The following is a 26,853-nucleotide window of genomic DNA, read 5'->3' as shown; positions in this document are numbered from 1 at the left end:
AAAAACACTTTGCATGGCAGAAGAAGAACACCGCATTCCAAGAAAAACACCTAATACCTACTGTTAAATTTGGGGGAGGTTCCATCATGCTGTGTGACTAGTTCAGGGACTGGGGCCCTTGTTAAAGACGAGGGTCGGATGAATTCAACCCAATATCAACATATTCTACAGGATAATGTTCAAGCATCTGTCACAAAGTTGAAGTTACGCAGGGGTTGGATATTCCAATAAGACAATGACCCAAAACACTGTTTGAAATCCACAAAGGCATTCACGCAGAGGGAGAATTACAATGTTCTGGAATGGCCGTCACAGTCCCCTGACTTGAATATCATCGAAAATCTATGGGATGATTTGAAGCAGGCTGTCCATGCTCGGCAGCCATCAAATTTAACTGAACTGGAGAGATTTTGTATGGAAGAATGGTCAAAAATACCTCCACCCAAAATCCAGATACTCATCAAAGGCTATAGGAGGCGTCTAGAGGCTGTTATATTTGCACAAGGAGGCTCAAGTAATTATTGATGTTAACATCTCTGTTGGGATGCTCAAATTTATGCACCTGTCTAATTTTGTTATGATGCATATTGTATATTTTCTGTTAATCCAATAAACTTAATGTCACTGCTGAAATACTACTGTTTCCATAAGGCATGCCATATATTAAAAGGAAGTTGCTACTTTGAAAGCTCAGCCAATGATAAACAAAAATCCAAAGAATTAAGAGGGGTTCCCAAACTTTTTCATATGATTGATTGTGTGTATATTATATACATATATCACACGCACATATACAGTGCATCCGGAAAGAATTCACAGCGCATCACTTTTTCCACATTTTGTTATGTTACAGCCTTATTCCAAAATGGATTCAATTCATTTTTTTCCTCAGAATTCTACACACAACACCCCATAATGACAACGTGAAAAAAGTTTACTTAAGGTTTTTGCAAATTTATTAAAAATAAAAAAACTGAGAAATAACATGTACATAAGTATTCACAGCCTTTGCTCAATACTTTGTTGATGCACCTTTGGCAGCAATTACAGCCTTAAGTCTTTTTGAATATGATGCCACAAGCTTGGCACACCTATCCTTGGCCAGTTTGGCCCATTCCTCATTGCAGCACCTCTCAAGCTCCATCAGGTTGGATGGGAAGCGTCGGGGCACAGCCATTTTAAGATCTCTCCAGAGATGTTCAATCGGATTCAAGTCTGGGCTCTGGCTGGGCCACTCAAGGACATTCACAGAGTTGTCCTGAAGCCACTCCTTTGATATCTTGGCTGTGTGCTTGTTTAAGTCGAATGCGGAAAGCTCACGCTATTGGTCCAAGACATTATGATATGCTAACACCCACCTGAGAGAGTAACCATGGAGCACACTGCCTTTTTTTCTATGTATTGTGCCTATGTGACCACACAGTAATACCTGAACTATTCTGAAGTGACATTTGCACTGTTTTGTGTTTTTTGTATCTCACTCCCTCATATACTTGTATCGTATGAGCGTGTCTCTCATCTATGATGGAGCATTTGATCAGAAGAAAATGTGAAGCTGGTTTTAAATTTAAAGTCGTTGAAGAGGCGAAAGAAATTAGTAACTTAAGCTGCTGCAACAAAATGTGATGTGTCTGAGAAACTGGTGCAAGATTGGAGGAAGCAAGAAGATGTGTAAAAAAAAAAAAATTAAGTGTCATATTTCTGAATGGGCATTTAAGTCGGGGGTCTGATTTTATTATCAATTTTTCGGGTTTCAAGACACAATATATATGCGAGAATATACAGTATGTACACTGAATGATTTTTATGCCTTTTTTTAAATTAATTTTTTTTTTTTAAGTAAAAACAGTGGTGTGGAATAAAAAGAAGAAATTCTAAATGTCCAAACTTGTAATTTACAAAAGTCAGTTACAGTAACTCAAATGTTAAAAATGACTTCAGGTCTAAAATGAAGAAAATATCTTAAGTCAATGTGGTGCTAAGCCTGCTTCATGGATACACATTCTGCTTCTACATTAGGTCCAGCCTGTTCCTGTACTTATTTAATGAATGATGAAGGTGACCAAACTTGATTAATATTAATGAAAACTAAAATGCAATGTTAGATGTGTGTATTAATAACTTAACATTTGCCCTTGTTGCTCAATGCATATTCACCTACATTATTCATTCAGTTTTCGGTAACTTTTCTAAAAATGATGGTACACCAAACAAAAAACAAAAGGTTACAGATATTGAAACTAGGGTTGGGTGGTACACTAATACTGGAAAAGTACTAAAAACCCAATTATTAAAAAGATATGGTACCAGCAGTTCAAGATTTTTAGTGCTGAAAATCAACATCAGCTTTCCTTTCAATCCCCATTCCCTTAACACTCACTATTGCAGTTGTTGGGGGGAAAAAAAACTCTTGTTTTGTAGTAGACTTCGCAAGATGAAACTACACACTTCAAAATGATTAGAACTTCTTGGGGGACCATATCATCCCCAAATATGTTTCAATACAATCACAACTTCACAGTAGACCAAACTATTGCCACCAGGCTGTAAGATAGAGAGAGGGGTTTTGGAATTATCGGTTACATGTTTCAGAGACAGAAATGCTGTACTGGGAAGTAGTAAGAACAACACCCCTTTATTAAGATGGTCTCTTTTGCAAAGATCCATCAGACTTGGTGTGTGGTTCTTAGCCACTCTTGATCCTGGCATGGGTTGGTTCAAACAGAACAGGCACAAGAAGGAGCTGTTATCTCAGACATCATGTTAGTAGTAGAAGACACCAAACTGGTGTGAACAGAGCAGAACAGTTGAGTCTTGAAACAGGACCACAATGAGACGAAGCAGTTGAATTGAATGTCGCCAAAATATACAGTTCAACCACTGTGTAACTAGTGATTCTTTAACACTAGAATTACCAGAGCCTACGAAAAAACTCGTAGATCCGGCCCACCTTAAATCCGTTCACACCTCTCCGCCAGCATCCTTTGTCCTCTAAATTTGCCAATAAAAACAAGCTGCCAGCAGCCGGCTATTCCATCCCCCCACCGACTTAGAACATGCGCGAACTTTTCCCAGCTCATGCCTTGATTGATTATCTGGGAGTGAAGTGGAGTTTTAGAGTGGAAATAATAGATCGTTATTTGGAACACACGCATTTCATGTGTATTCCGTTTCTACAGTAATCTGTGTAAACACATTGTTAAAACAGAAACTTTTTCATATTTTAGTAATAAACAAGGGGGTTTCGCTCGCCTACCCCCGGCGTTTTGAACCCGTGCCCGCTGGGCAGCCGTAGTTTAAGACGCGCGTTGTAGGAGCTTGCGTTGTTTTGAACCCGTGCTTGCCCTGCCTCTGCGGTTTGAGACGCGCGTTGTAGGCGTATATCCGTCAGTTGAGCTCGTTCGGTTTGAACTCGTGCCTGCTTTGCCTCCGCAGTTTCAGATGGTGGATAGTAAAGAACGAATTGTATGGTAAATCACAAAGATTTATTGGAATATCTCTTTATATACAATATTTGTAGTAAAGATGGTTTGTTGTCCTTGAATTCGAGTTTTCATTGGTATTGGAGTATTTATAACTGTAACTTCAATGTCAGATGAACGCCGAACTCATGAGAAGGCTACATAAAGTTGTCCATGTCCAAATACGCGTTCAGAGAGGTATATGCCAACTTTGTCCATGGTCTGTGCTTGGGATTTGTTGATTGTCATGGCAAATGCAGATTTACTGGGAAATTGGCGTCGCCCAAGTGTAAATGGCAATTCAAGGGCAGAACTTGTAAGGTCAATTCTAGGAATTAAAACAGTATTGTCAGTATGTGATCCTGTAAGTATTTTTGCTTCAATAACATTGTTTGTCATGGTGTTGATAACTAAACGTGTACCGTTGCATAAACCCTGTTTAGTATTAACGTTTCTTAATAGCATGACAATTGTTCCGATTTTAAGGTTAAGATTGTGTTGTGGTAATCCGGCTGGGTTAACAGTGTTCAGATATTGTAAGGGGAAATTAAGATGTTCAATCTCGTCTTCAGAATCAACTTTGTCAGTATTTAGTAAGTGGCGGCTTTCTCCAGGAAGTAATGCAATGACTTGGTTATTTATGTGATCAACATTAATATTCTTTGGACATAATATAGCCCGTCGCATTAACAGTGGTATCTGGTCTACTGTTTTGGAGGCGTGAGCGCAACTCCATTAGTTCTTCCTTGTTTAGCGTTAGTAATATGGATAATGGATTGCACTTACTGTTAATACGTAGCGTTTTCTGTGCTTGAATTGTCAATAATGTATGACTGTAATGTGATGATTCACTTATGCTGTATAGTCTTCACGTGTGAGGATGACGAACCTTTAATACGGAGTGTCCGTTTATTCTTATTACCCATCAGGTGTTGTGCCTGTGTCTTGTGTGGTTGCACTGTTAATATTGTATCACTGTAATGTGATTCAAATATGTTGTGGAGTCCGTATTTGTGGGGTTTCTGTACTATATCGTGTTTTTGCTTGCGGGTTATTAGAGGTGCGTGGATCATGCATGTGTAGTGTGTTTGCGTACTATCTGGCGCTTTCCGTACTCCAATTGATTTGTGACCCTTTATGGACTCCGTAGTCTGTCCTGTTTTACTCTGGGGTGGCGTATCATGTCGGGTTTGATTTGTGAACCTTTCTCGACTCCGTATTCTGTCCCGTTTTTCTGTCCCGGCATGTCAGACGGTTCGTAGTCTCTCCCGTTTTGCTGTGGGGCGGGGGGGCTTTGTGTGGCGCCTGCGCACGTTCGTAGTCTCTCCCGTTTCACTCTGGGGAGGGGGGCTTTGTGTGGCGCCTGCGCACTATGTCTCCTGCGTCCACCGGCAGGTCCCTGCGTCCATATCCGGTTTACCATTCTCGTTTAGTAATATGGATGTTACAAAATGTAGCAGGCATAAACTATAGAATGTGTAAAGCCTGAGTTCCAAAGATCAAATAAACACTTTCACAAAAGCTTCAAGGTTGATACGACAGTTTCCGTGGCGTAGCGCACTAAGATTTGCTTCTTAGCGCGCAGCAACTTTGCCGTGCTTCATAGACCTGAATTCGATTCCCCGCTGGGGATAAAGTGTTGCTTTCTTTTTAACCTCAAACGGACATAAAATTTATAAATTGGTATGCACTGTCAGTTAATGGGATCGTTATATTTTCATGTGGGATGCTCCTTTTAAAATATTTTTTTTAACAATTGAGACTGCAATTAACATGAACAACTGTCCCTATAACTGTTATTTTTAAGATCCATAACACACAGACAGACAGAGCACTGCATAATAGAGAGACAGGCAGGCAGAGATATATAAATAAACAAGGAAGGCACATGTACTGAAAGAAAAAAAGATCAACATGTGCGTCGTTCCTGCTGCACTAAATAAGCTCACGTGCTCTAACATCACCCCTCCCCCATCTGACTCTCTAAGTAACAGCACAAGTACAGACGCAAACGAAGTGCATGTGTGTACTGTATAATATTAACAAAAAGAGCAGCTTACTACTGAAAACGGCAAATATAGGAGTGAGTGGGGATCGAACCGGGACTCTTGATTACACTTGGTTTGCGTCTGTACTTGTGCTGTTACTTAGAGAGTCAGATTGGGGGGAGGGGTGATGTTAGAGCGGGTGAACTTATTCAGTGCAGCAGGAACAACGCACATGTTCATCTTTTTTTCTTTCAGTACATGTGCCTTCCCTGTTTATTTATATATCTCTGCCTGTCTGTCTCTCTATTACACAGTGCTCTGTCGGTCTGTGTGTTATGGATCTTAAAAATAAGTTATAAGGACAGTTGTTCATGTTAATTGCAGTCTCAATTGTTAAAAAAATATTTTTTTTAATATTTTTTACACTTGCACACAGGTTTTCAATACTTTCCTTTACTGATATACCGCACAACCCTAAATAGATTGCACTGCACTGTATTGTTAATAAAAGCCTTAGATGTTAAAAGAACCAATCTACTCACACATTGCAGTTTCTGTAATGTGCTCAACAAATGCATGAAAAAAATTAAAAGGGAATGTTCAATAGAGCTAATTGAAGCACTACAAACTAATTATTGACATTTTTTACGTAAAATGATTTATTCTTGCTGAGGATCTGGTAATAAAAGAATGTGATTAAGTGAGAACACTCAACTGACGTTCACGGATACCAATAAATCCATAAATACTTGGGGAGAACATGTAAAACTCATGCAGACCCTGGCACTGTAAGGCACAAATGACAGCCTTGCACTACCTGGAGAAGGAAACCTAAAAGCAACACACACAGCCCTCAGAGAGCTCTTCAGATGTGTCTCCTGGCTGCTACAGTCAACTGGCCCAGTTGCATGGCAGCTGGCAAGTTTCAGATTTGGAAAATGGCCTTGGGTTGGTTCACAGAGCAAGGGAAAAGAGCATCATTCGGGTTGCCTCTGATCCTAGGTAAGTGCAGTGAAGTGGAGCTGGCCAGCATGCATGAGCAGGGCAAAAGGAAGAAGCAGATGCAAGCATGTGTCACTGCATGTTAGAAGCAGCCGCTTAAGAAACTAGAAAGTGATTTTGAGGGTCAGAACACCAGCAGTCGGTGTAAAGTAAAATTTAATTCCCCAGTCTCCTGCACCCCAGGTTATTACTATTCTAACACATGCATACATTATCAATCCAGTGGCAGCAGGGACTAGCTTTGAACAATAATGAAATTGTCAGTTATCACTGCCTAGCTGTCTAAAGAGAAGACACACCTATGGCAGCAAGTTTTTGTTCCAAACAACTTCTGATTTTATTTGGACTCCTAGCCTAATTAAACAAGCTGTTGTTTTCCAGTTTTTATTTTCTAAGTTAATGTAGAAATTATAAAACGAAGCTAATTTTATATTAAAATGCAGAAAGCATTTTTGTATGTTACATGGGGATCATTTTGTGATTTTTTTTTTTTTTAATTAAACAGTTTATACAATTTTCATTCCCCATTATTTTCTAATGATCATATTAATGGGGCTAAAACTGAAGTAGCTGCAGCCTTCTCAGCATTATATGTTATTTGCCCGGCTGTCTGCTCTGCTAGTTGTTAATTATTAAGACACAATTATGGGTACAAACTACCCAGAAAAAAAAATAACAGAAAAACAACAAAGGAAAGTTAACCATTCAAAGCTATAAAAAAAACGCAAATACTTCTTCGCTTTTCTGAATGCAGAAAAATAGCAGAAAAATGGTGAGGTGATTAAATTAAATCAATTAGACCTGAAATTACTAACTGTGAAACCAGCTGGAACAAAAATGTAAAGACACATTGAGGACCGAGTTTGAGAATCACTTTAGTAAAGAAATGTACCATAATTTAATAATTAATTGGCTGGCATCTGAAATTCCAATCATTCAATAATCAAAAATCAGTCAGAATCACACAAACCTGTATCAGTGTGTATCAGTAAAATATGTGCAGTAAATAATAAAAATTCTATCATCATTAAGTGATATTATTCAATCTAATGATAATTAACACCAGTATTTGGCAAAGCTTATATTGGCTTAGCAGACACTACTTTTAATAAAACCTAAAATACAGATTGGGGTTACCAACTCCAATCTTGGGTGAGCCACAGTGGCTACAGGTTTTCTTAATGACTAATTTTTGCTACTATTAAATTAATTTAATGTATTTGCTATTTAAGACAGCAACTTTGGTCCTGGAGGGCCACAGTGGCTTCATGTTTTGGTTTCAAGCCAAATTCTTCATGAGAAATCATTCATTGCTGATGAACCACATATTGCTCAAGTGACTTTTTTATGCTTTGTTTCAGTTGTCTCGCTTATTCAGAGTTTGAACCCTTACTTGCTCATTTTCATCTTAAAAACCTGTATTCATTGTTTTAACTGTTTCTTATTAGCAATGAAATGCAAATGACAAAGGAACCAGCAGTTTTACCTCTAGGTTGTTTCCATTTCCACCCATGTGTATTCATCATTCACTATTTGGTTTAATTAAGAAATCAGAAAACTGAATAGAAAGTGAAGAACTGAAAATTACTTGTCCGTTTTAGGCTTCAAATCACTTGGAGGATACAAATATCCATAGAAAGGGGAAAAAATGTATGATTTAAGAATGAACTGACAAAGCAGAGTTAAAACACTAACAAGACATAAAATTAAATAAGGTCCGTTATTGGTGAGAATTGGCTTCTAATTAAGCAACTGGGTTGGAACAAAAACCTGCAGGCACTGGGGCTCTCCAGGATCGGATTTGGCCACCCGAATATAGATAAAACAATTTCTAACAGTACAGTAATCCCTTGCAATTCAGAGAGTTTAGGTACACAGAACCCCTATCAAATACAAAAATCCACAAATACACTGAGCCCATGACTGTTGGATATTCTAAGTTAGTTACACTAAATAAGATAACAAAAGTTGCAAGAAACACAATATATGATGCAATCAAATCACGTTCTGACTGGCTGCCAAGACAAAAATGCTTAGTGTTCCACAGACAAAGGGTGTAGTTCAGAAGTTCTCTAGTGAACAGTAACTTTTTACAAAATGTAACTATTATAATAAATTTGTGTGTATATTTATGGTAGTAAATGACCGAAATGATTAATATTACAGATCAAAAAACACTAAGCACAAACCAATAAACACTCATGACACCATCCAGTTTCGCATCTGCAGGGAGTACTCCCGAATGAAGACATTTTCCAACACTGAGGAAATCACACGAACAAATAGGCACAGAAAAAACATAATCCAATTCTGCAGTGAAGCACTGAAACAAAAAAACAGACTGTGATCCTGCCAGCTTGTTATGACTCAATTGTAAAACCAGTGGACTCATCTTTCACCCTGCAGACCTTGCAGCACCTACCAAAGCTGCCCAATGACACAGTACTCCTAGGCTTGCTGGGGTGTGCAGTCAATTTACGAAGCAGGGCTACAGCATCCGCTGTGGTTTTCCGGAACAAGTTGCAAAACTAGCAAAATGATTTCTGAGTTATCCATATTACTAACCGAGAATGCTAAACCGGATGATGGACGCAGGCACATCTGGCCATGGGCCATAGCTGCAAAAAGACATACTGCGCAGGCGCAAAAAGAGTCCGCGAGAGGCGGATGAGGAGCCGCGAGAGACGGACAAGACCACAGAAAAAAGGAGTGAGCACAGAAAAAAGACAAAAAAGGAGAAATGACGCGCAACGAGCACCGAAAAAAGGAAAAGGCACATAAAAAAGTAGTCAAACGCAGGCAAAGCAAGAAACACATTGCACACGAAACTACACCCAAAAAAAAAAAAAAAAAAAAAAGAGGCTCGCGCACGACAGCAAGGCATCCACCCCCCCACAGGCACCGGACGGGACACACACCAAGAGGGGGATTCAACAAGCCCATGGAACACAAAAAAAAAAGAACACAAAACCACCCCACAGACCCTACAAGCAAGGGACGGGACACACACAAAGAGGGGGATTCAACAAGACACAGGAACACAAAAAGAAAGAAGACGCTCGCGCAACAACAATCCTTAACCCCACACACACATCCATAAGAAGTGACACCCAAAGCCACATATTCTAAAGTGAACGTCAACACCTTCACAAGACAGCGTAGGTGTCAGCATAGGTGGATCTCCTTACAATAAAGCACTATTAACCGTTCAACTGCAGAAAAGGAAACATATTAACAGTGACTGCGATCCTCCTTATTACTTATCCATATTTCGCATGCTGAGAAAGAAACAAGTCATGAATACACGGTCACGGGTACAAAACGAAAAGGAAAGGATAACAGGAACAAACACACGAACACGAAAGAAACAACAAAATAGACGGCTATGCAGCATAGGTGGATCTCATTACAATAAGGCACTATTAACCGTTCAACCGCAGAAAAGGCTCCATATTAACAGTGAGTGCAATACTCCTTATTACTTATCCATATTTCTAAAAGAAAAAATGTCTCGACTCCAAAAACACAAAGCTCAACTAAAGCTTCTAACTAACGATGTACCTAAAAGTAAAAACTTTATGAACTGCATTAGATCCTACAATAGTTCATTTGCTTTTGCATCTACCGGAGTAAATATCAGGCCACCAAAAGGCAATGGCCCATACTGCTTTCCCATACGTGCACAAATACTGCATCGCATTGGAACAGTGCACCCTGAAACAAATCAACAACGCAAATATGCACAAATCTACATCCTAGATCCACATGACGCAAGCTATCAATCAAAGTGCTGCATCGCAACAGTCACGGATTCAAAACGAAACACCTCCCGTCTCAGACATACGTTAAGGACAAGGAAGGCTACAACAGGCTTCTCACACAGCACAGGCAAATTGATTACAGCTCCAAAACAACACGTCCCAAATACTACACATGCAACAACGCGCCTCTCAAACGGCACAAGCAAAACATACACCAGGAAAATTCATTCGGATTAATGAATGTCATTTGCAATCATTGTCATTCAGTTCACTTCTCTGAAGAAACAACTGGCAATACAAGTAATACATTTACACGTTGTTGTCAAAAGGGTCAAATTAGACTGCCTTCTTTACATTCATATACTGAATATCTACAAAAGCTTCTAACTAACGATGTACCTGAAAGTGAAATCTTTATCAACTGCATTAGATCCTACAAATCGGTATCCACTATGAACATTAACGGTGGCACTGCACGTGACATCCGTCTTGAAAAAATGTTAATTATTGATGAATGTACAATGGCATGAAGTCACTTACTCAACACCATTCATAAACTTCTACAAACGTTTATGAATAATAATATTCGATTTGGATGAAAGGTACTTTTATGAGGAGGAGATTTTAGACAGTGCTTAGCTATTCTTCCAGATGCCATGCACTCAGCTATTGTTCAGTGCACCTTAAAATACGCAGACAATTGGCATTGCTTTCAAAAGATACAGTTAGTAAAAAAGATACGATGTCCAGAACCAAATCATAACAATTGCTTATTACAACTGAGAGATGGTACACTCACCAATACAGATGGACTTCAGCCACATATTATTACAATTCCTCAAGCCTTTATCTGCGACGACTTAGTTACAGAGAGATTTGGAACAGCAATCTCATTAGACCAAATGCCCCTTTTAACACAACGCACTATATTAGGTCAAAAAAATATTAATGTGCAAAACATTAATACCCAAGTCATTCCATTACTTCCTGGAGAGAGACAACTCTTTCTAAGCTCTGACAAACTTGACTCTGATCACAACAATAACCATCTTCATTGACCTTACAAGTTCTGAGCTGGAATTACCTTTTACACTTAAACGGCGTGTACAAAGAAATTTTCAAATAAACCTTTACACTGTGCCACACACTTTATTGTTTGCTTTCTATTTGCATCATCTACACCGTCACACTATTCTATATCTCATTCATACATCACGCTCTTTGTCATTCCCAACACCAGGGGTTGGCGAGCGAAGCGAGCAGGGGGCGGAGCCCCCTAGTTGATGACATAACCTGTGAATCACAAGGGCCAACTACAATTATTTTATTTGTAGATACAAGTGTTTGGTGTTCAAAATATGAGACAATTTTAAATGAGGTTTATAAAAAATTTAACATAAAACATGGATTCTACATTTTCATTGTTACATAACAATATTTTTACATTCATTCCTTATTTTAATTGTCACCACCGCTAGCCTAAGGCAATACAGTAATCTTTCTATTATAAAGAAAATCTTGTGACGAGACGTGATCTTCTGAGAGAAAGACAGACACTTCAGAGAGGCAGAGACACTTTCACTTCCCGCAAAATAGTCAAGTCACGTCATATTGACATCCATGGCAAGTCACACCCTACTTACATTTTCAAAAAAGATCACGGTTATCTAAAAAGTGAAGAAGAAAGAGCAGCTCTAAAACAATTGATAAGTTAAAGATGACACACGACACGATCAAGTCACGTCATACTGACATCCGCTGGAAGCATGTTCCTGTGAGATGGTTACCTAGGGAAGGAAGGTAATAATCAGCCCAGAACAAGTGGAACAGAAAACCATGCAAGTCCAAACGGGGTCAGAAATAAACAACAAATAGTAAAAGACACAGTAGAACTTCATAGAGACGTTCAAACACATTGGCGACATAGACATGCAGAGCAGGTTACAGATTATGAAAGCAGTGGAATTTGAAAGGATAAAAGAAAAAAAAAAAACCATGGCGCGATACACACGCAGAGCAACATAAAAAATATGACAGTACTACAATTCGAAGGTGTCACAAAACAGAATACAGATCGCATTCACACAAACAAACGGAAATTATTACTAGGTGAAATAACAGAACAGCAAAACAAGATCCAATATATGCACATAAGTGATATGTCAGAAGTATGTAGATATTGTAAGGCTTTAAAGTTTAAGTTTGGAGGATTGTACATCGTCGAATTCATGTTGCCATCAGGGAAAAGTACCATACGATATGAGTATCTGTGTTCCAACAACAATTACAGCTACGACGAGTTTAATTTAGAAAAAAAAACACAATTTGGTCAGGTGTATATTTATGATCACGGAGAAGTGATGCAACATAGAATCGAAAGAGTTAAACAATCCGACGTGCTGGAACCTATACAGCCAATACTGGATACAAATCCATACATCCAAAAGTATCGCACTTTACACGAAAGTTTTCAGCAAAACATAGATAAAGAAATTTTCTTAGATTTCTATATGAATCTGACAGATCACAGTCGTATTTATAATAAACTCACATGTGACAAATTGTCAGCTATAATACTTTCAAAAGACGGAGATATCAAAGACAGAGTAGATATTTGTGTATATCCAAAGGCAAAGCATGCTTCGTCCTGTATGTCAGATACATCGCCACATGCCAACCCTTTACTCTTTGCTTTGCCTTTCCCAGATGGCAAAACAGGATGGTCATACAATATGAAACAAACGCATTCAGAAAAACGAATAACACCCACACAATATTTTGGGTCAAGGTTAGCGATACGTTCCCATGTATGTAACCCACGTCTATCATCTCAACGTGTGTCGCAACATTACATTACTAATGCATATGTAAAAGTAGCACCTAATCGTCTCTTCTTTGTTAAATCTAATCAAGCTAAACTTAGAATGGAACATATGCAATGTCTCATTAATCATGTTCACAATCCAAATATCAAGAGTTCAGACATATTCAAAATAGATAAAGCAGTAATATTACCATCATCATATCAAGGTAGTATTGATCATATCAAAGTAGTATTGCAATGGCAACATCCAGAACTTTCGGTCAGCAAGATTTCTTTATTACAATGACATGCAATCCACAGTGACCAGAAATCCACAGCTTCTTGACAAAAATGCCACCGGCTCTGGATATTTCAACTTTCGTAAGTAAATTATTTTATCAGAAATTCTTATTTTTATTGAATGAACCTGAAATGCTGTTTGAGCAAGAAGGAGATCTTGATATGCCATTCGTATTAAAACTCCTGTCAGAATAGCTTTTGCGATGACAATTAACAAATCACAAGGACAAACATTTGACAAAGTCAGTTTTATATGAGGTTTTAGAACAAAAAGTGAACATAATACATATGTAACAATTCCCATGAAAAAAACACTTTTAAATTGTATTTCCACATGAACAAACCTGGGGGTTGGCAAGCAAAGCGAGCAGGGTGCAAAGCCCCCTACTTATACATAAAATATTCTAACACACTGAAATAATTAATTGATATTTCCAGCTAGAACACTGCTTAAATGTAAATATGCATGCATTTATTTGTTGAAAATCATTTTAACTATTAATTGTACAATCTTCAATTTAATGTACTTTATTTTTTGTAACAGTATACTAAGTAGTTATTCCTAATTTTTGGTCTATGAGGTGGGACCCTACAATTCCCACAAACGGACTTCAGCGATACTTTTTTCAGCTTGTACAAAAACAAGTCAGATCATATTGAATATCAAGTCAGCATTAAAAGCTTCTCCATGAACAGACTGGTCTGCTAATAAGCAACATTACACTGAACTTCCAAAGCGCTGTATGAAAGCATCCAGAAGAGAAAAAAAAGTCCAGAGAAGTGACAAAAGAAAAAAACATATTTTGTGGCATTGTAGCACACCTGCACACTCCGCTACACCATGACTGAACACCTGCGCATACCACACTGACAGTCACTTGTATTCCCTGCAATTTTAATTTCGGGAGCAAAAATGATTTGCTATTGTGTTACAAATCCAGGAGGAGAAGAGAGAAAAAACAATAGAGGCTCTAGACATGGTAAGGAAAGATGAGTACAGGAAATGTGTCCAACCCTTTTTGTTTATTTTGCATGAACCTTTCAACCAATTCAACTAAACAATTACATGCAAATCTGTATGCTTGAAACTGGAAATCTGTTTTCAAAGTCATAGACACAGATCTTTAAATATATCTTTGTAATATATATCTTTATAATAGCCCTGACACCTGTGAAGCTTTAATAAGTAAGGGGAGTGGCAACTATCGCCCTCCTTCATTAAAATGTGGCATCTTTGGCATCACTCTAAACCACTAAGTTATTTCTGACCGTATGGCATGTCACCTTATTTCACATTTTCTGTTGGATTATTATGAGCAATCATTTCTCATCATACATACAAGAGAGTAGCTGCAGTACACTGTGCAAACAAACGAGCAGACACTGGACATGCATTTCAATGCTATGTATAAATATAATCCAATTAAATTAGATTCAAACACAATATACATGAAACACACGTTAACATTTTTTGAAAAACTTAACGGTAATCTCAGTCTATGTATAACGTTCTGAATACTGATGACGTGGGCCCCTTTATAAATCAGTGGGATATGGCTAGTGGGCTTCAAGTTTTAACACCCCTGTTTAAGACTATTCATTTCAAAATACACACTTGAATGTATGGTAATTATTTTTAAATGGGTACAGATACAGGTAAAGTGACTGATGTCCAAAATATAACTTCTAAACAAGTGAAGCAGCAAATGTTGAAACTTCTATCGCCATATTTAATAATAAAGGGATAACATGATTTCAGTTCTTGCATTGTTGCCCTTTTGTTTATCTAGGATGATTTTAAAAAAGCTGGATCTGGCAAACACTAAAAATTAGTTTGCTTGACTTGTCAAATTTCAATTCTCATTTGTAAACAAAAATGCCTAATATACAGTCTGAAAAGAGAGCTTAGTCAGAATGATGTAGATTATTCACCTTTCTCATAGTTCAGTGTGAATGTGATTTAAAAGAGACAGTGCAGTTTTTAATAAAGAAAAAAACAAATTTCTGTTTAACTGCATTTTAGAAATGTGCTTACTTGTTCACTTAAGTAATTGAAAGCATAAAACCAATCTACATGTATAGCACTTTTCTATGATTAACTTTCTTTAAAAAAAAGGATGACTTCCTAAGGATAACAGAGTTAAGAGACAAGAGCTTGTGACAGATTAAAGGGTCCCCGTGACTCCTTGAACCCTCAGACCAGACGCCAGACACCAGATAAAAGTCAAAATGAATATTTATTATAATAATAAGTGCACAAAGCACCACTACTCCACACTAAGCATTTCATTTTTAAAGTCCACTTCCCCTAATACTTTCATTTCAGTTAGCTTGGCGCACTAAGAGTTTCATAATTTATCTAAAAAAAAAAAGACAAGGCTAAATATGCAGATTTGCAGCAAGGTTGAAAAACAAGACAGTTTCCCAACTCTTATATTGTGCCTGTCGTAATCTTGCAAAGTGTAACATAAGGATAAACAATTCATACATTCTTAAACCGCAAGAGCCTATTTAAATCTATCCACAGCTTTTCAGTTATAATTCCATTCCTTGCATTCAACATAACAGTCTAAGTGAGATTTGAAGTACTGAACATTGTCTGTCTGCAGGCCTTTAAAATAGCACAAATTAACCAAAAGCTTCTTGGTGCTTTTTTAGGGCAAAACTATGCCATTTAAGTTTCTGTAAGGCTGATGATCTAATTGTATTTTCTTGACCAACTGATCAAAACTCCCACCCCTCCAATTGCAAACTGAAATATTGCAATGTTCTGTACAGTTGAGCAGTGCTGATGAGCTTGCAAACACAGCATGTTATGAACACGTTAAAAACTTTCCAATACTGCAGCATTCTAAATATATTAGATTACAGTGATCCCTCGCTATATCGCGCTTCGCCTTTCGCGGCTTCACTCTATCGCGGATTTTATATGTAAGCATATTTAAATATATATCGCGGATTTTTTGCTGGTTCGCGGATTTCTGAGGACAATGGGTCTTTTAATTTCTGGTACATGCTTCCTCAGTTGGTTTGCCCAGTTGATTTCATACAAGGGACGCTATTGGCAGATGGCTGAGAAGCTACCCAGCTTACTTTTCTCTTTCTCTCTCTTGCGCTTTCTCTGATCCTGACGTAGGGGGTGTGAGCAGGGGGGCTGTTCGCACACCTAGATGATACGGACGCTCGTCTAAAAATGCTGAAAGATTATCTTCACGTTGCTACCTTCTGTGCAGCTGCTTAGTGAAGCGACATGCTGCACGGTGCTTCGCATACTTAAAAGCTCGAAGGGCACGTATTGATTTTTGCATGTTTGTTTTTCTCTGTCTCTCTCTCTCTCTCTGCTCCTGACGGAGGGGGTGTGAGCTGCCGCCTTAAACAGCTTTGTGCCGCGGTGCTTCGCATACTTAAAAGCCAAACAGCCCTATTGATTTGTTTGCTAGAGATTGTTTTCTCTATCTATGTGACATTCTGTGCTCCTGACACGCACTCCTTTGAAGAGGAAGATATGTTTGCATTCTTTTAATTGTGAGACAGAACTGTCACCTCTGTCTTGTCATGGAACACAGTTTAAACTTTTGAAAAAGAGACAAATGTTTGTTTGCAGTGTTTGAATAACGTTCCTGTCTCTCTACAACCTCCTGTGTTTCTGCGCAAATCTGTGACCCAAGCATGACAATATAAAAATAACCATATAAACATATGGTTTCTACTTCGTGGATTTTCTTATTTCGCGGGTGGCTCTGGAACGCAACCCCCGCGATGGAGGAGGGATTACTGTACTGCAGTTCACCCATTTTCTATCAATGAAGCATTTAACAAAGAGATCATCACAATAGCATGACAGGAATGTGCTCTGTAACACTGTACCACCCACACCATCCTGAAACATCTATACCAATAACCTTATTAAAACAAAATGTATAACATCAGCATGGTTGACAACACTGAATGCGTGCTACGCATCTCCTTAATTTGTCACTGCAAAGATACTGTCAACAAAGAAGCAAAATCTGTGGCAAGCAAGGTTAAATGGCTAAAATTCCTACTTTCTTTGGCATATAAAAATACATTTTTTCCAGTCTAAATACTGACTGAATGTGAAACGTGGGGTGGCTATTGGAACCTGATAAATCTTCCATAGCTCTAAATTTTCAAACTAGATAGCTCGCTTGCTAGACAGACAGAAGCTGTATCTTCCAACATAACATGCTGCATGATTGAATTTAAGTGCCTTTTCATTTAAGTTTAGTGAAAGCTTCTTGCTATTCGATTTCACAGGACATCTGTCACCAACAGTGAGTTACGGCCAATTAAATATACAGAACAAGTCATTGATAAGTGATGAAGCTTTGATATTTGCTACAATTTCTAGAAGGGAAAACCGACTGATGGATTAAATGGCCAATGAAAGCCACAGATTCAGATGCCAGCAGCAAGGGGCACTTGCATATGTGCACAAATCAATGCTCGTCTCTAAACTGATACTATGTTGATGTGGCTTTAAATAATATTTAATAAATACACTGGCAACTGCACTCTTGCATGTACATTATGCACAAAGAAAAGTGTGTTAAAAATTAACATTAAAATTACAAAACTAGCTTTATTTTTGTTTTTACTTTGTTTTTGTTTTGCTCCGATTTTCAGAGATTTCTTAATTCTTATACTGTATTAGTGAACAAAATGATTATTTTTTGTTAATGACATATTTCATTTTAAGTTCAAGTTCAAGTAGGCTTTATTGTCACTTCAACCATATACAGTTAGTACACAGTGAAACGAAACAACGTTCCTCCAGGGCCAAGGTGCTACATGCAACATAAATTTACAACATAAATTAACAGAAAAACTAAACTAGCTAACTAAGAAATGTGCAAACAAAAGCAACAAAGTGACAGTGTGACAAAAACACAAACGTAACATAATAATAAGGTGTTGTGGTGATGAGTTGAGGTAGTGGAGAAACAGTAAACATTCCTTAGTGTAGCAGCAAAAATTAGGAAGTAAAGAAGTTAGTGCAAAAAGTAGTCCAGTAATGGATATTGTGCAAAAAAGCATTGACAGGTTGGTGTATACGATAGTTTGGTAGTGTAGGTCAGTGTGTTTGCGTTTACATTAATGGGAATAACACTGGTTGCCATCTTTATCACTTGAAGTGCATTAAAGTAAAATAATGTTTCAATACACTTATTACGGGCAGAGTTGAATAGTGTTCCGGACACAAACGTGTTGCTTCTAGAAACCATGTCTTTTAAAAAAGGAACACATTTTCTACTACAATTTAGTTTGTAACAACTGCACAAAACACACAGCTCAATGAAACCCTGGTTTTCACGCTAAAAAGTCTAAAAAACCATACTTCTGAAGTGAAATATCTGTGCTGTGTAAATTTTTGGACCCACTTCATCCATTCCCCTCCTAATTCTGAAGCAATGACCCTGACTCTAAACAAAGTTCACATTAAAACATGGCTAGGGTTAGTGATTGACAATTAACTTAACATGAAATATTGCTTACCAGTATCTTTTAGTTGACGGTGTATTTGAATGCTTCATATATAAACTGCCCCTTCTAGTTATTACTTTCTTGTATATAAAGTATAGGGAAAGTATTTTAATCGTCCAAAAATTCGATGTCCGGACTTTGATGAATCTCGATGTTTCTGACCTCCCCGAGTCCAAAAATACCATTTTTGGAATTAAGTCTGTGTATATGTGTGTGTGTGTGTATATGTATGTAAACATGATAATGAGTACGCTTTCACTTAGGTCAGGCAGCCAGAGTGGTGGCTCTGAGGCTAGGGATCTGCACTGGCAATCGGAAGGTTGTTGGTTCGAATCCCGTAAAATGCCAAAAGGGACTCTGCTCTATTGTGCCCTTGAGCAAGGCCCTTAACCTGCAATTGCTAGGCGCTTTCAGTAGTGAGAAATAAATGTAAAGAATTATTATTATTATTGTAGGTCAACCAAATTTTGCATAAATATTAGGTACAAAATCTAGATTTCTATCAATTTTTGGGCTATTTCCGCTAACTGGAAGTGGTACTTTACCTTTAATTCATGCAGCTGCAGAGTCCGATTCATTTAACTTTACTTTTATAATAATTGCTCAATATATTACTAATTTGATTTGTTGTTGATGGTTCTTTAATGTACATAATATAAAAATATAATCATTGTCTTGCAGTTTACTCCTTAAACATCCATCCCCATATCTAAGTATACAAAAAAAGTCTAGGGGATACAACTCCCGATTTTTACCTCCATAAACTCACCAGAAATTACATGATGTAAGCTTTATACACAGATCACAGAAAAAAAAAAGTCATAAATCTAATGAAGAATGTCTGTTTACAGTGTGCTAGAAATACAATGAAACAAAACAAAAACAAAAATTTAACATAAAAAGCAAATTCAATACACGAAAAGCATGCAACCAATAGTAACAGCAAAAAGGTATTTTCCAATGTCAGATTTGTCCCATCTAGAAAGCATAAAACATCCATCCATTATCCAACCTGCTATATCCTAACTACTGGGTCACAGGAGTCTGCTGGAGCCAATCCCAGCCAACACAGGGCGCAATGCAGGAAACAAACCCCAGGCAGGGGGCGCGCACACACACACACACACACACACATACTAAGGACAATTTAGAATCGCCAATGCACCTAACCTGCATGTCTTTGGACTGTGGGAGGAAACCGGAGTACCCGGAGGAAACCCACGCAGACACAGGGAGAACATGGAAACTCCACGCAGGGAGGACCTGGGAAGTGAACCCGGGTCTCCTAACTGCAAGGCAGCAGCACTACCCACTGCGCCACTGTGCCGTCCGGCACAAAACATTGTATTTAAAAATACTTCAAAAACAAACAAAAAATTCTGTTAAGAAACAAAACAAAATACACTGCAATTATCACTTAATTGCACTTTCATAGTCTGTGAAGCAATAACATTTCTAACATTGATTATTCCATAAGCTTGTCCTGAAATGTGGGTAAACCACTGATATTCCACTATATGTTTATTCAAAGTGAAAATAATCAGTACAGAAAATACATTGCCCTTATTTTCACAAAACCTAAAGCCTTACCAAGAACACCACTACAGCTACTAAATATTGTTTATAGTATGTAGTCTTTTTCCATTCTTTTACATTGTGAGCAAAACTGACTGTACATTAAAAACATTTAAATTAAGAGGAGGGAAAAGTGTCATAGACAGTGTAATACTAGACAATGGCTGTGAATATTACTTTCTAAATGCATATCTACCTTACATGTGAATGCTGAGAAATAAGAGACCTAAGCAACCAATACACATACAAGATGCCAGACAGTGGTTACAGCCAAGCTAAATACTCATTCACAAAGAAAAAAAGGTTTCACAAGAAACCCACAAAAATACACACAGCAGTCTACTGTACATATTGTTCTGGCAGTATACAGGTGCTGGTCATAAAATTAAATATCATGACTGATTTATTTCAGTAATTCCATTCAAAAAGTGAAACTTGTATATTAGATTCATTCATTACACACAGACTGATGTATTTCAAATGTTTATTTCTTTTAATGTTGATGATTATAACTGACAACTAATGAAAGTCCCAAATTCAGTATCTCGGAAAATTAGAATATTGTGAAAAGGTTCAATATTGAAGACATCTGGTGCCACACTCTAATCAGCTAATTAACTCAAAACACCTGCAAAAGCCTTTAAATGGTCTCTCAGTCTAGTTCTGTAGGCTACACAATCATGGGGAAGACTGCTGACTTGACAGTTGTCCTAAAGACGACCATTGACACCTTGCACAAGGAGGGCAAGACACAAAAGGTCATTGCTAAAGAGGCTGGCTGTTCACAGAGCTCTGTGTCCAAGCACATTAATTGAGAGGCGAAGGGAAGGACAAGATGTGGTAGAAAAAAGTGTACAAGCAATAGGGATAACCACACCCTGGAGAGGACTGTGAAACAAAACCCATTTAAAATGTGGGGGAGATTCACAAAGAGTGGACTGCAGCTGGAGTCAGTGCTTCAAGAACCACCACACACAGACGTATGCAAGACATGGGTTTCAGCTGTCGCATTCCTTGCGTCAAGCCACTCTTGACCAAGAGACAGCGTCAGAAGTGTCTCGCCTGGGCTAAAGACAAAAAGGACTGGACTGCTGCTTTCTGATGAAAGTAAATTTTGCATTTCCTTTGGAAATCAAGGTCCCAGAGTCTGGAGGAAGAGAGGAGAGGCACAGAATCCACGATGCGTGAGGTCCAGTGTAAAGTTTCCACAGTCAGTGATGGTTTGGGGTGCCATGTCATCTGCTGGTGTTGGTTCATTGTGTTTTCTGAGGTCCAAGGTCAACGCAGCCGTCTGCCAGGAAGTTTTAGAGCACTTCATGCTTCCTCTGCTGACGAACTTTATGGAGATGCAGATTTAATTTTCCAACAGGACCTGGCACCTGCACACAGTGCCAAAGCTACCAGTACCTGGTTTAAGTACCATGGTATCCTTGTTCTTGATTGGCCAGCAAACTCGCCTGAACTTAACCCCATAGAAAATCTATGGGGTATTGTGAAGAGGAAGATGCAATACGCCAGACCCAACAATTCAGAAGTGCTGAAGGCCACTATTAGAGCAACATGGGCTCTCATAACACCTAAGCAGTGCCACAGACTGATCGACTCCATGCCACGCCACATTGCTGCAGTAATCCAGGCCAAAGGAGCCCCAACTAAATATTGAGTGCTGTACATGCTCATACTTTTCATGTTCATACCTTTCAGTTGGCCAACATTTCTAAAAATCCTTTTTTTGCATTGGTCTTTAATTGATATTCTAATTTTCCGAGATACTGAATTTGGGACTTTCATTAGTTGTCAGTTATAATCATCAACATTAAAAGAAATAAACATTTGAAATACATCAGTCTGTGTGTAATGAATGAATCTAATATACAAGTTTCACTTTTTGAATGGAATTACTGAAATAAATCAACTTTGTCATGATATTCTAATTTTATGACCAGCACCTGTATACTGTACATATTTAATCAAGGGCAACATATAAGCATTTAATTTTATTTTTGTATTATTTAATTAAAAATGTGTTCGTTGCCTAATTCATTAATTAAACTTGGCATTTATGTTTCTGCATTCTCTCCAGATTTCTGGTTTTCTTTTTATAGTATTGAACCAGACTTGTAATACATCATTAAACGTGTGAGAAGTTAACACAACTAAAAATCAACTAGTTTTAGCAATAATAGCAACAGCAAAATTCTTCCTATGATAACTATGAAAATAAAAAAGTTTAAATAATCTAGCAATAAGTTGCCTTTCGACACGGTTTACGTGTTATACGTAAATTAAGAGTATCTGAAGCAAATTTATGGACGTCTCAATTTAGTTTTGCAGTTTGAAAACCGCTAACGTGTCTGCATTCCGTTTACCGACTGAAATAGCTCGGAGCACGGCACACAGTTACACGCGTCAAAATATCACCTAGAGAGACATTAAATTTACATCTGGGATTGCTTTGACTCTATCGTGTATTCGCACTACGTTTTGACATTATAATACCACGTTAACCAACGAGAAAGCGCGACTTGTGTACTTCTGTCCAATCAAAAGCTAGATGGGCGGTGTTTGACGAGAAGGGCGGATTTCATTGATAAATTTCCTGCTTTGACAGCTTGGGCGCGCTTTTTTCTGAAAATGCATCCTCTTGCGTATTTCAACGCTAGTGCGTTTCTAGCAGTATTTACATTTTCATAATAACTATGCCGAAAGTGCACGAATGCGTAGGCAAGATGATACATAACTAGAGTATAAAAACAATTAAGTATTATATACTCCAACTTGTAGATTTTGTATCCTGTTTATGTCTTGAAGTTCACTTCAATCTGAAGCCGTACCGCTGTATGATGATACCAATACAGACACAAAACCGATTGATTAGATATTCTATTCCAAACAGGAGTATACAAATATACATTTGTTCTTACATCTCACATTCATACAAACGTAAACATAACAGACTTCTTTATTGCTGTTGCACGTGGCAAGAAAACGCGGAAGTGTATACACTACTCACGTTGTTTGGACAAAATAAAATGTACCTGCGTATTTTAACATGACTCGAGTGACACTGGCATCTGTTACATTTCCTAAGTCAATCCACATTATGCAGACACAAAACGAACAAAATCTAGCTAATTATTTATTGTCCCTTCTAGGAAACATTGCACGCATCAATCATAAAGCAAAGTACGCAAGCACACGCGTCACAGTCCCAACAAACCAACAGCGCTACTCCAAAAGACTGGCGTAAGAGCGTTAGAAAAAAATGGCGGCTTCGCTCCTATATCTGCTACGACATTTACGCATCTCTGATAGACTACAACCACCCGCTACGTGCGACAACAGGCGTATCCCTCTTCGGGAATACCAACACCCTGCTTTACTCCCTTAATAATAAGACAGAAAATAAAATAATTAAAATAAAATGTGTCTTACCGATTCCTCTTCTTTTTCCATTCCAGTCGGCATCTGTGGTACTGCTCGGTTGATTGAAACGCAGTCGTTAAGGTCCGGGAGGTCTTTACCGCGGAATATGGGGAGAGGTTTGGCGGCGTCTAGCGCCCGCGCTCGGAACGAGAGTTTACTCATTGTTGTAGCCGATCACAATAAACCCAAATGTGAAGGAAACATTTATCCTACCGAAATGCGTTCAAAAAAACTCGGTTGAAAATCGATAGGGGTCCGTTTCTTTCCACCACAAACGGACTCATGGGCCCTAGTTGATACAGAATCCTTTGCAAGAGGCCGTTTTTGGACGAGTTTAGTTACATTTAAAGGCTCTTTTTGCTTGGTCGATCCGCTCCCTGCGCCATTGCAAACATGGCGGACATTACCACACAGCGGCAAAGCGATCCCGGCAGTCAGTGCGAGACGCCTGGACAACACGGGCCGTGCTGATGTGCGCGCGCAGCCCAGATAACATGCTATCCCTCGACAAACACGCGCAACACGCGAAGCCGGCTTTTCAGTTTAAGGCGAGCGGCTCGCGGAGCTCCGCTCGCATGAAACCTGCACGGCATATGCTCGAGGGACGTACGCCTTCCGACAGACTAGTCGGAGGGAAGCGGAGCCCGCAAAAGCCGCCGAAATATCACGCGAGCATCGCGCAGATACGTTACACACTTAAAAGTGATATTTGTGCAGTTAGTTGATTTCCAGTATCCGACTGGACCTGTTGTGGTACGTTATAGTAACAACTGGCTGCGGTTCGTAAATTGTTTTTAACCAAAAAAACATGGGAAACGATTTAGAGGGAAGTTTTTAAAATTAACGGAACGTTTTAGGCAAATTGCCACTTCAACATCCTGTTAAAGTAATCTTCAACTTGGACAGAAGAGAAGAAGTCATTTAGTGGGTGTGTTTGTGGAAGACTAACAACAGTTTCCATAAAAAGTAATTTAAAAAATGTTTTCTGCCTTAAACATAATTTACTAAAGCGCGTTGTGTTAGGAGTGTTCCTTAAAGAAATCAGGTATGTGGAAGTAGGATTTTTTTACTGGTGTAGTTTTTACATTTTACAATTAAAGTATGTGGTAACAGCAAAAAGAAAACAGTCTGAATTAGCGTAAGTCTCCCGCCCCCCTTCGGGGTGTTTATAAGAAATGTAATGATCTAAGTGGAAGCACATAATAATGAAAAGTAGTTGTGTAAAATATTTGAAATATTAAAATGTGCGCTTCAATTTTTCATTGAAACATAAATATGTCATTTATCATCCTCTGATAGAGGACCATAGAGCACTAGATCCCTAGTAAAGGATCAAAAAGTAATATATTCGTAATCACTGCCCTTGAAATAGTCTAAAATGAAACTCCACATGCTTATGTGACAGATTGAGATAATTTGTGTACATAGTTCTAGCAAACGTATTTCAGGTTTGAGAATAGTATAAGTATTGTATAGTATTAAATGGATATATTAGTGAAGTCTGAATTCATGTAGGAAGTTTATATTTTTTTCACAGTATAAAGATAAGTAAAGTTCTGAATGCTAACAAATATTTCTTTTGTGTGAGTGGTCCCGTAGTCCGTTCTAGGTTGATGGGTGATTAGGTAGTTGATTGGGGCTGTCTACCAGATGCAATATCGGGGTGCTCTTCCTGATTTCCTCTCTCGTTATACAGACACTGCTGAGGAAACTATTGAGTCTGATTTATTAATCATTCCCCTTTTGGTAGGGGTGTAACATTTGGAGGAACCAGCGGGACCTCTCTTTGAAGGGTGGCTGTCACTCACTCTGCAGACAACCTCTGATGCAGTCCATCTCCTAAAACAACGCAAGGAAGCAACAGAGTGGGAGAGTTGCTGTAGTGAAAGCAAGACAAAGACAAGGAGAGTGCCCTACCCAAGACAACAGGAAATATCAAGATTAACCCATCCAAAATAAGTCATCACACAGTAAAATAGTTCCACTATACTTTGCCCACTCTTATATGTACTGTATACTGCAGTCTCATTTTCAAGAAAGGAGTGCCACAGAACTTTATAAGCAACTTGTGTCTAAGAACCAAAATAGCAAAGAGACCCCATAGAGTCTACATGTGTCTGTTGCTTTGCATCTAAGGCAGAAAACCTTGTTTGCCTCACAGGAAGCTGAATCGGGTCTAAAGTATAACCCAGCTTTAGTCCAGAGCATGTTTTTGCACATTGTCCTCTCAGACCTTCAACTCGACAGTAATAATATGGATATGAAGCCACTTCTCATGGTCATTAAAACATTAGATGAGGCTATGTTAGAGAAATTAAATATAGCAGGTGCTATATGGACTCCTTCAGTATTGTTTCTCTTCAGAGAATCTTTGGGTACCGCTGGTTTGACTTTGCTCATGGAGTCCCGCATAAGGCACATTACTTGCATTATGAGTAAGCATTAGTTACGGCACTACGGCCATGTGGCACGATTCCCTGAGGGTAATCTTACTTGCAGGATCCTCATTGCTGAGGACTTAAGTGGCTGAACCAGGCCAAGGGGATGCGCACATAACACCTGGCTGTGTCAGACAGATGGTCATTTCCAGAGGGTGGGAGAGGACAGCGTGTCTACAGTACCAGTGCATCCTCCCTGACCTGACCTAACCTGCCCTGATGTGCTAATGAGGCAGAAAGACAAAAGAAAAGCAATGTGCAGCAGATGACCAGTTCTTTTCATGTAGTTAATAATGCTAGCGCATGAGCTTAGAAGAAATGCCCTACTACTCTTGAGTGTACCAAAGACACCACCTGATGTGCTTACCAAACTGAGAGAACTCAAAACTGATGTTGCTTCATTGAAGACCCTTACTGCTAAAATAGCATGTATAAAAGAATCAATTCAACAGCCAGTGTTTGCCCACAACATTATGCTGTCGCAGTGCAACCAATATCTGAAAGAGCACAGCACCATTTACCACAGTATCAGATAGTGCCTATCTCCAGCCAAGTGAGACAATCCCAATATAATGTGCATCCATTTCATCCTTT

The 26,853-nt window shown here is 38.5% G+C and overlaps 1 protein-coding gene across 2 annotated transcripts in view; it reads right to left on the bottom strand.

Moving 5' to 3' along the window:
• Positions 1 to 24,255, bottom strand: part of epc2 (enhancer of polycomb homolog 2 (Drosophila)) — a 137,848-nt gene extending 113,593 nt beyond the window's left edge. The window contains exon 1 of one of the 2 annotated variants that reach the window (XM_051930550.1): positions 23,831 to 24,255. In XM_051930550.1, the coding sequence (XP_051786510.1) occupies positions 23,831 to 23,983 (153 nt within the window). In that variant the 5' untranslated portion in view covers positions 23,984 to 24,255. The remainder of the gene's footprint in view (positions 1 to 23,830) is intronic. The other variant, XM_028806529.2, reaches the window with a different exon arrangement.
• Positions 24,256 to 26,853: the final 2,598 nt, after the last annotated feature.

The sequence above is a fragment of the Erpetoichthys calabaricus genome, chromosome 8, assembly GCF_900747795.2.
Source record: "Erpetoichthys calabaricus chromosome 8, fErpCal1.3, whole genome shotgun sequence".
Classification (NCBI taxonomy): Eukaryota; Metazoa; Chordata; class Cladistia; order Polypteriformes; family Polypteridae; genus Erpetoichthys; species Erpetoichthys calabaricus.
Note: the sequence above shows the minus strand (reverse complement) of the source record. Positions and strands in the feature narration are given on the sequence as shown.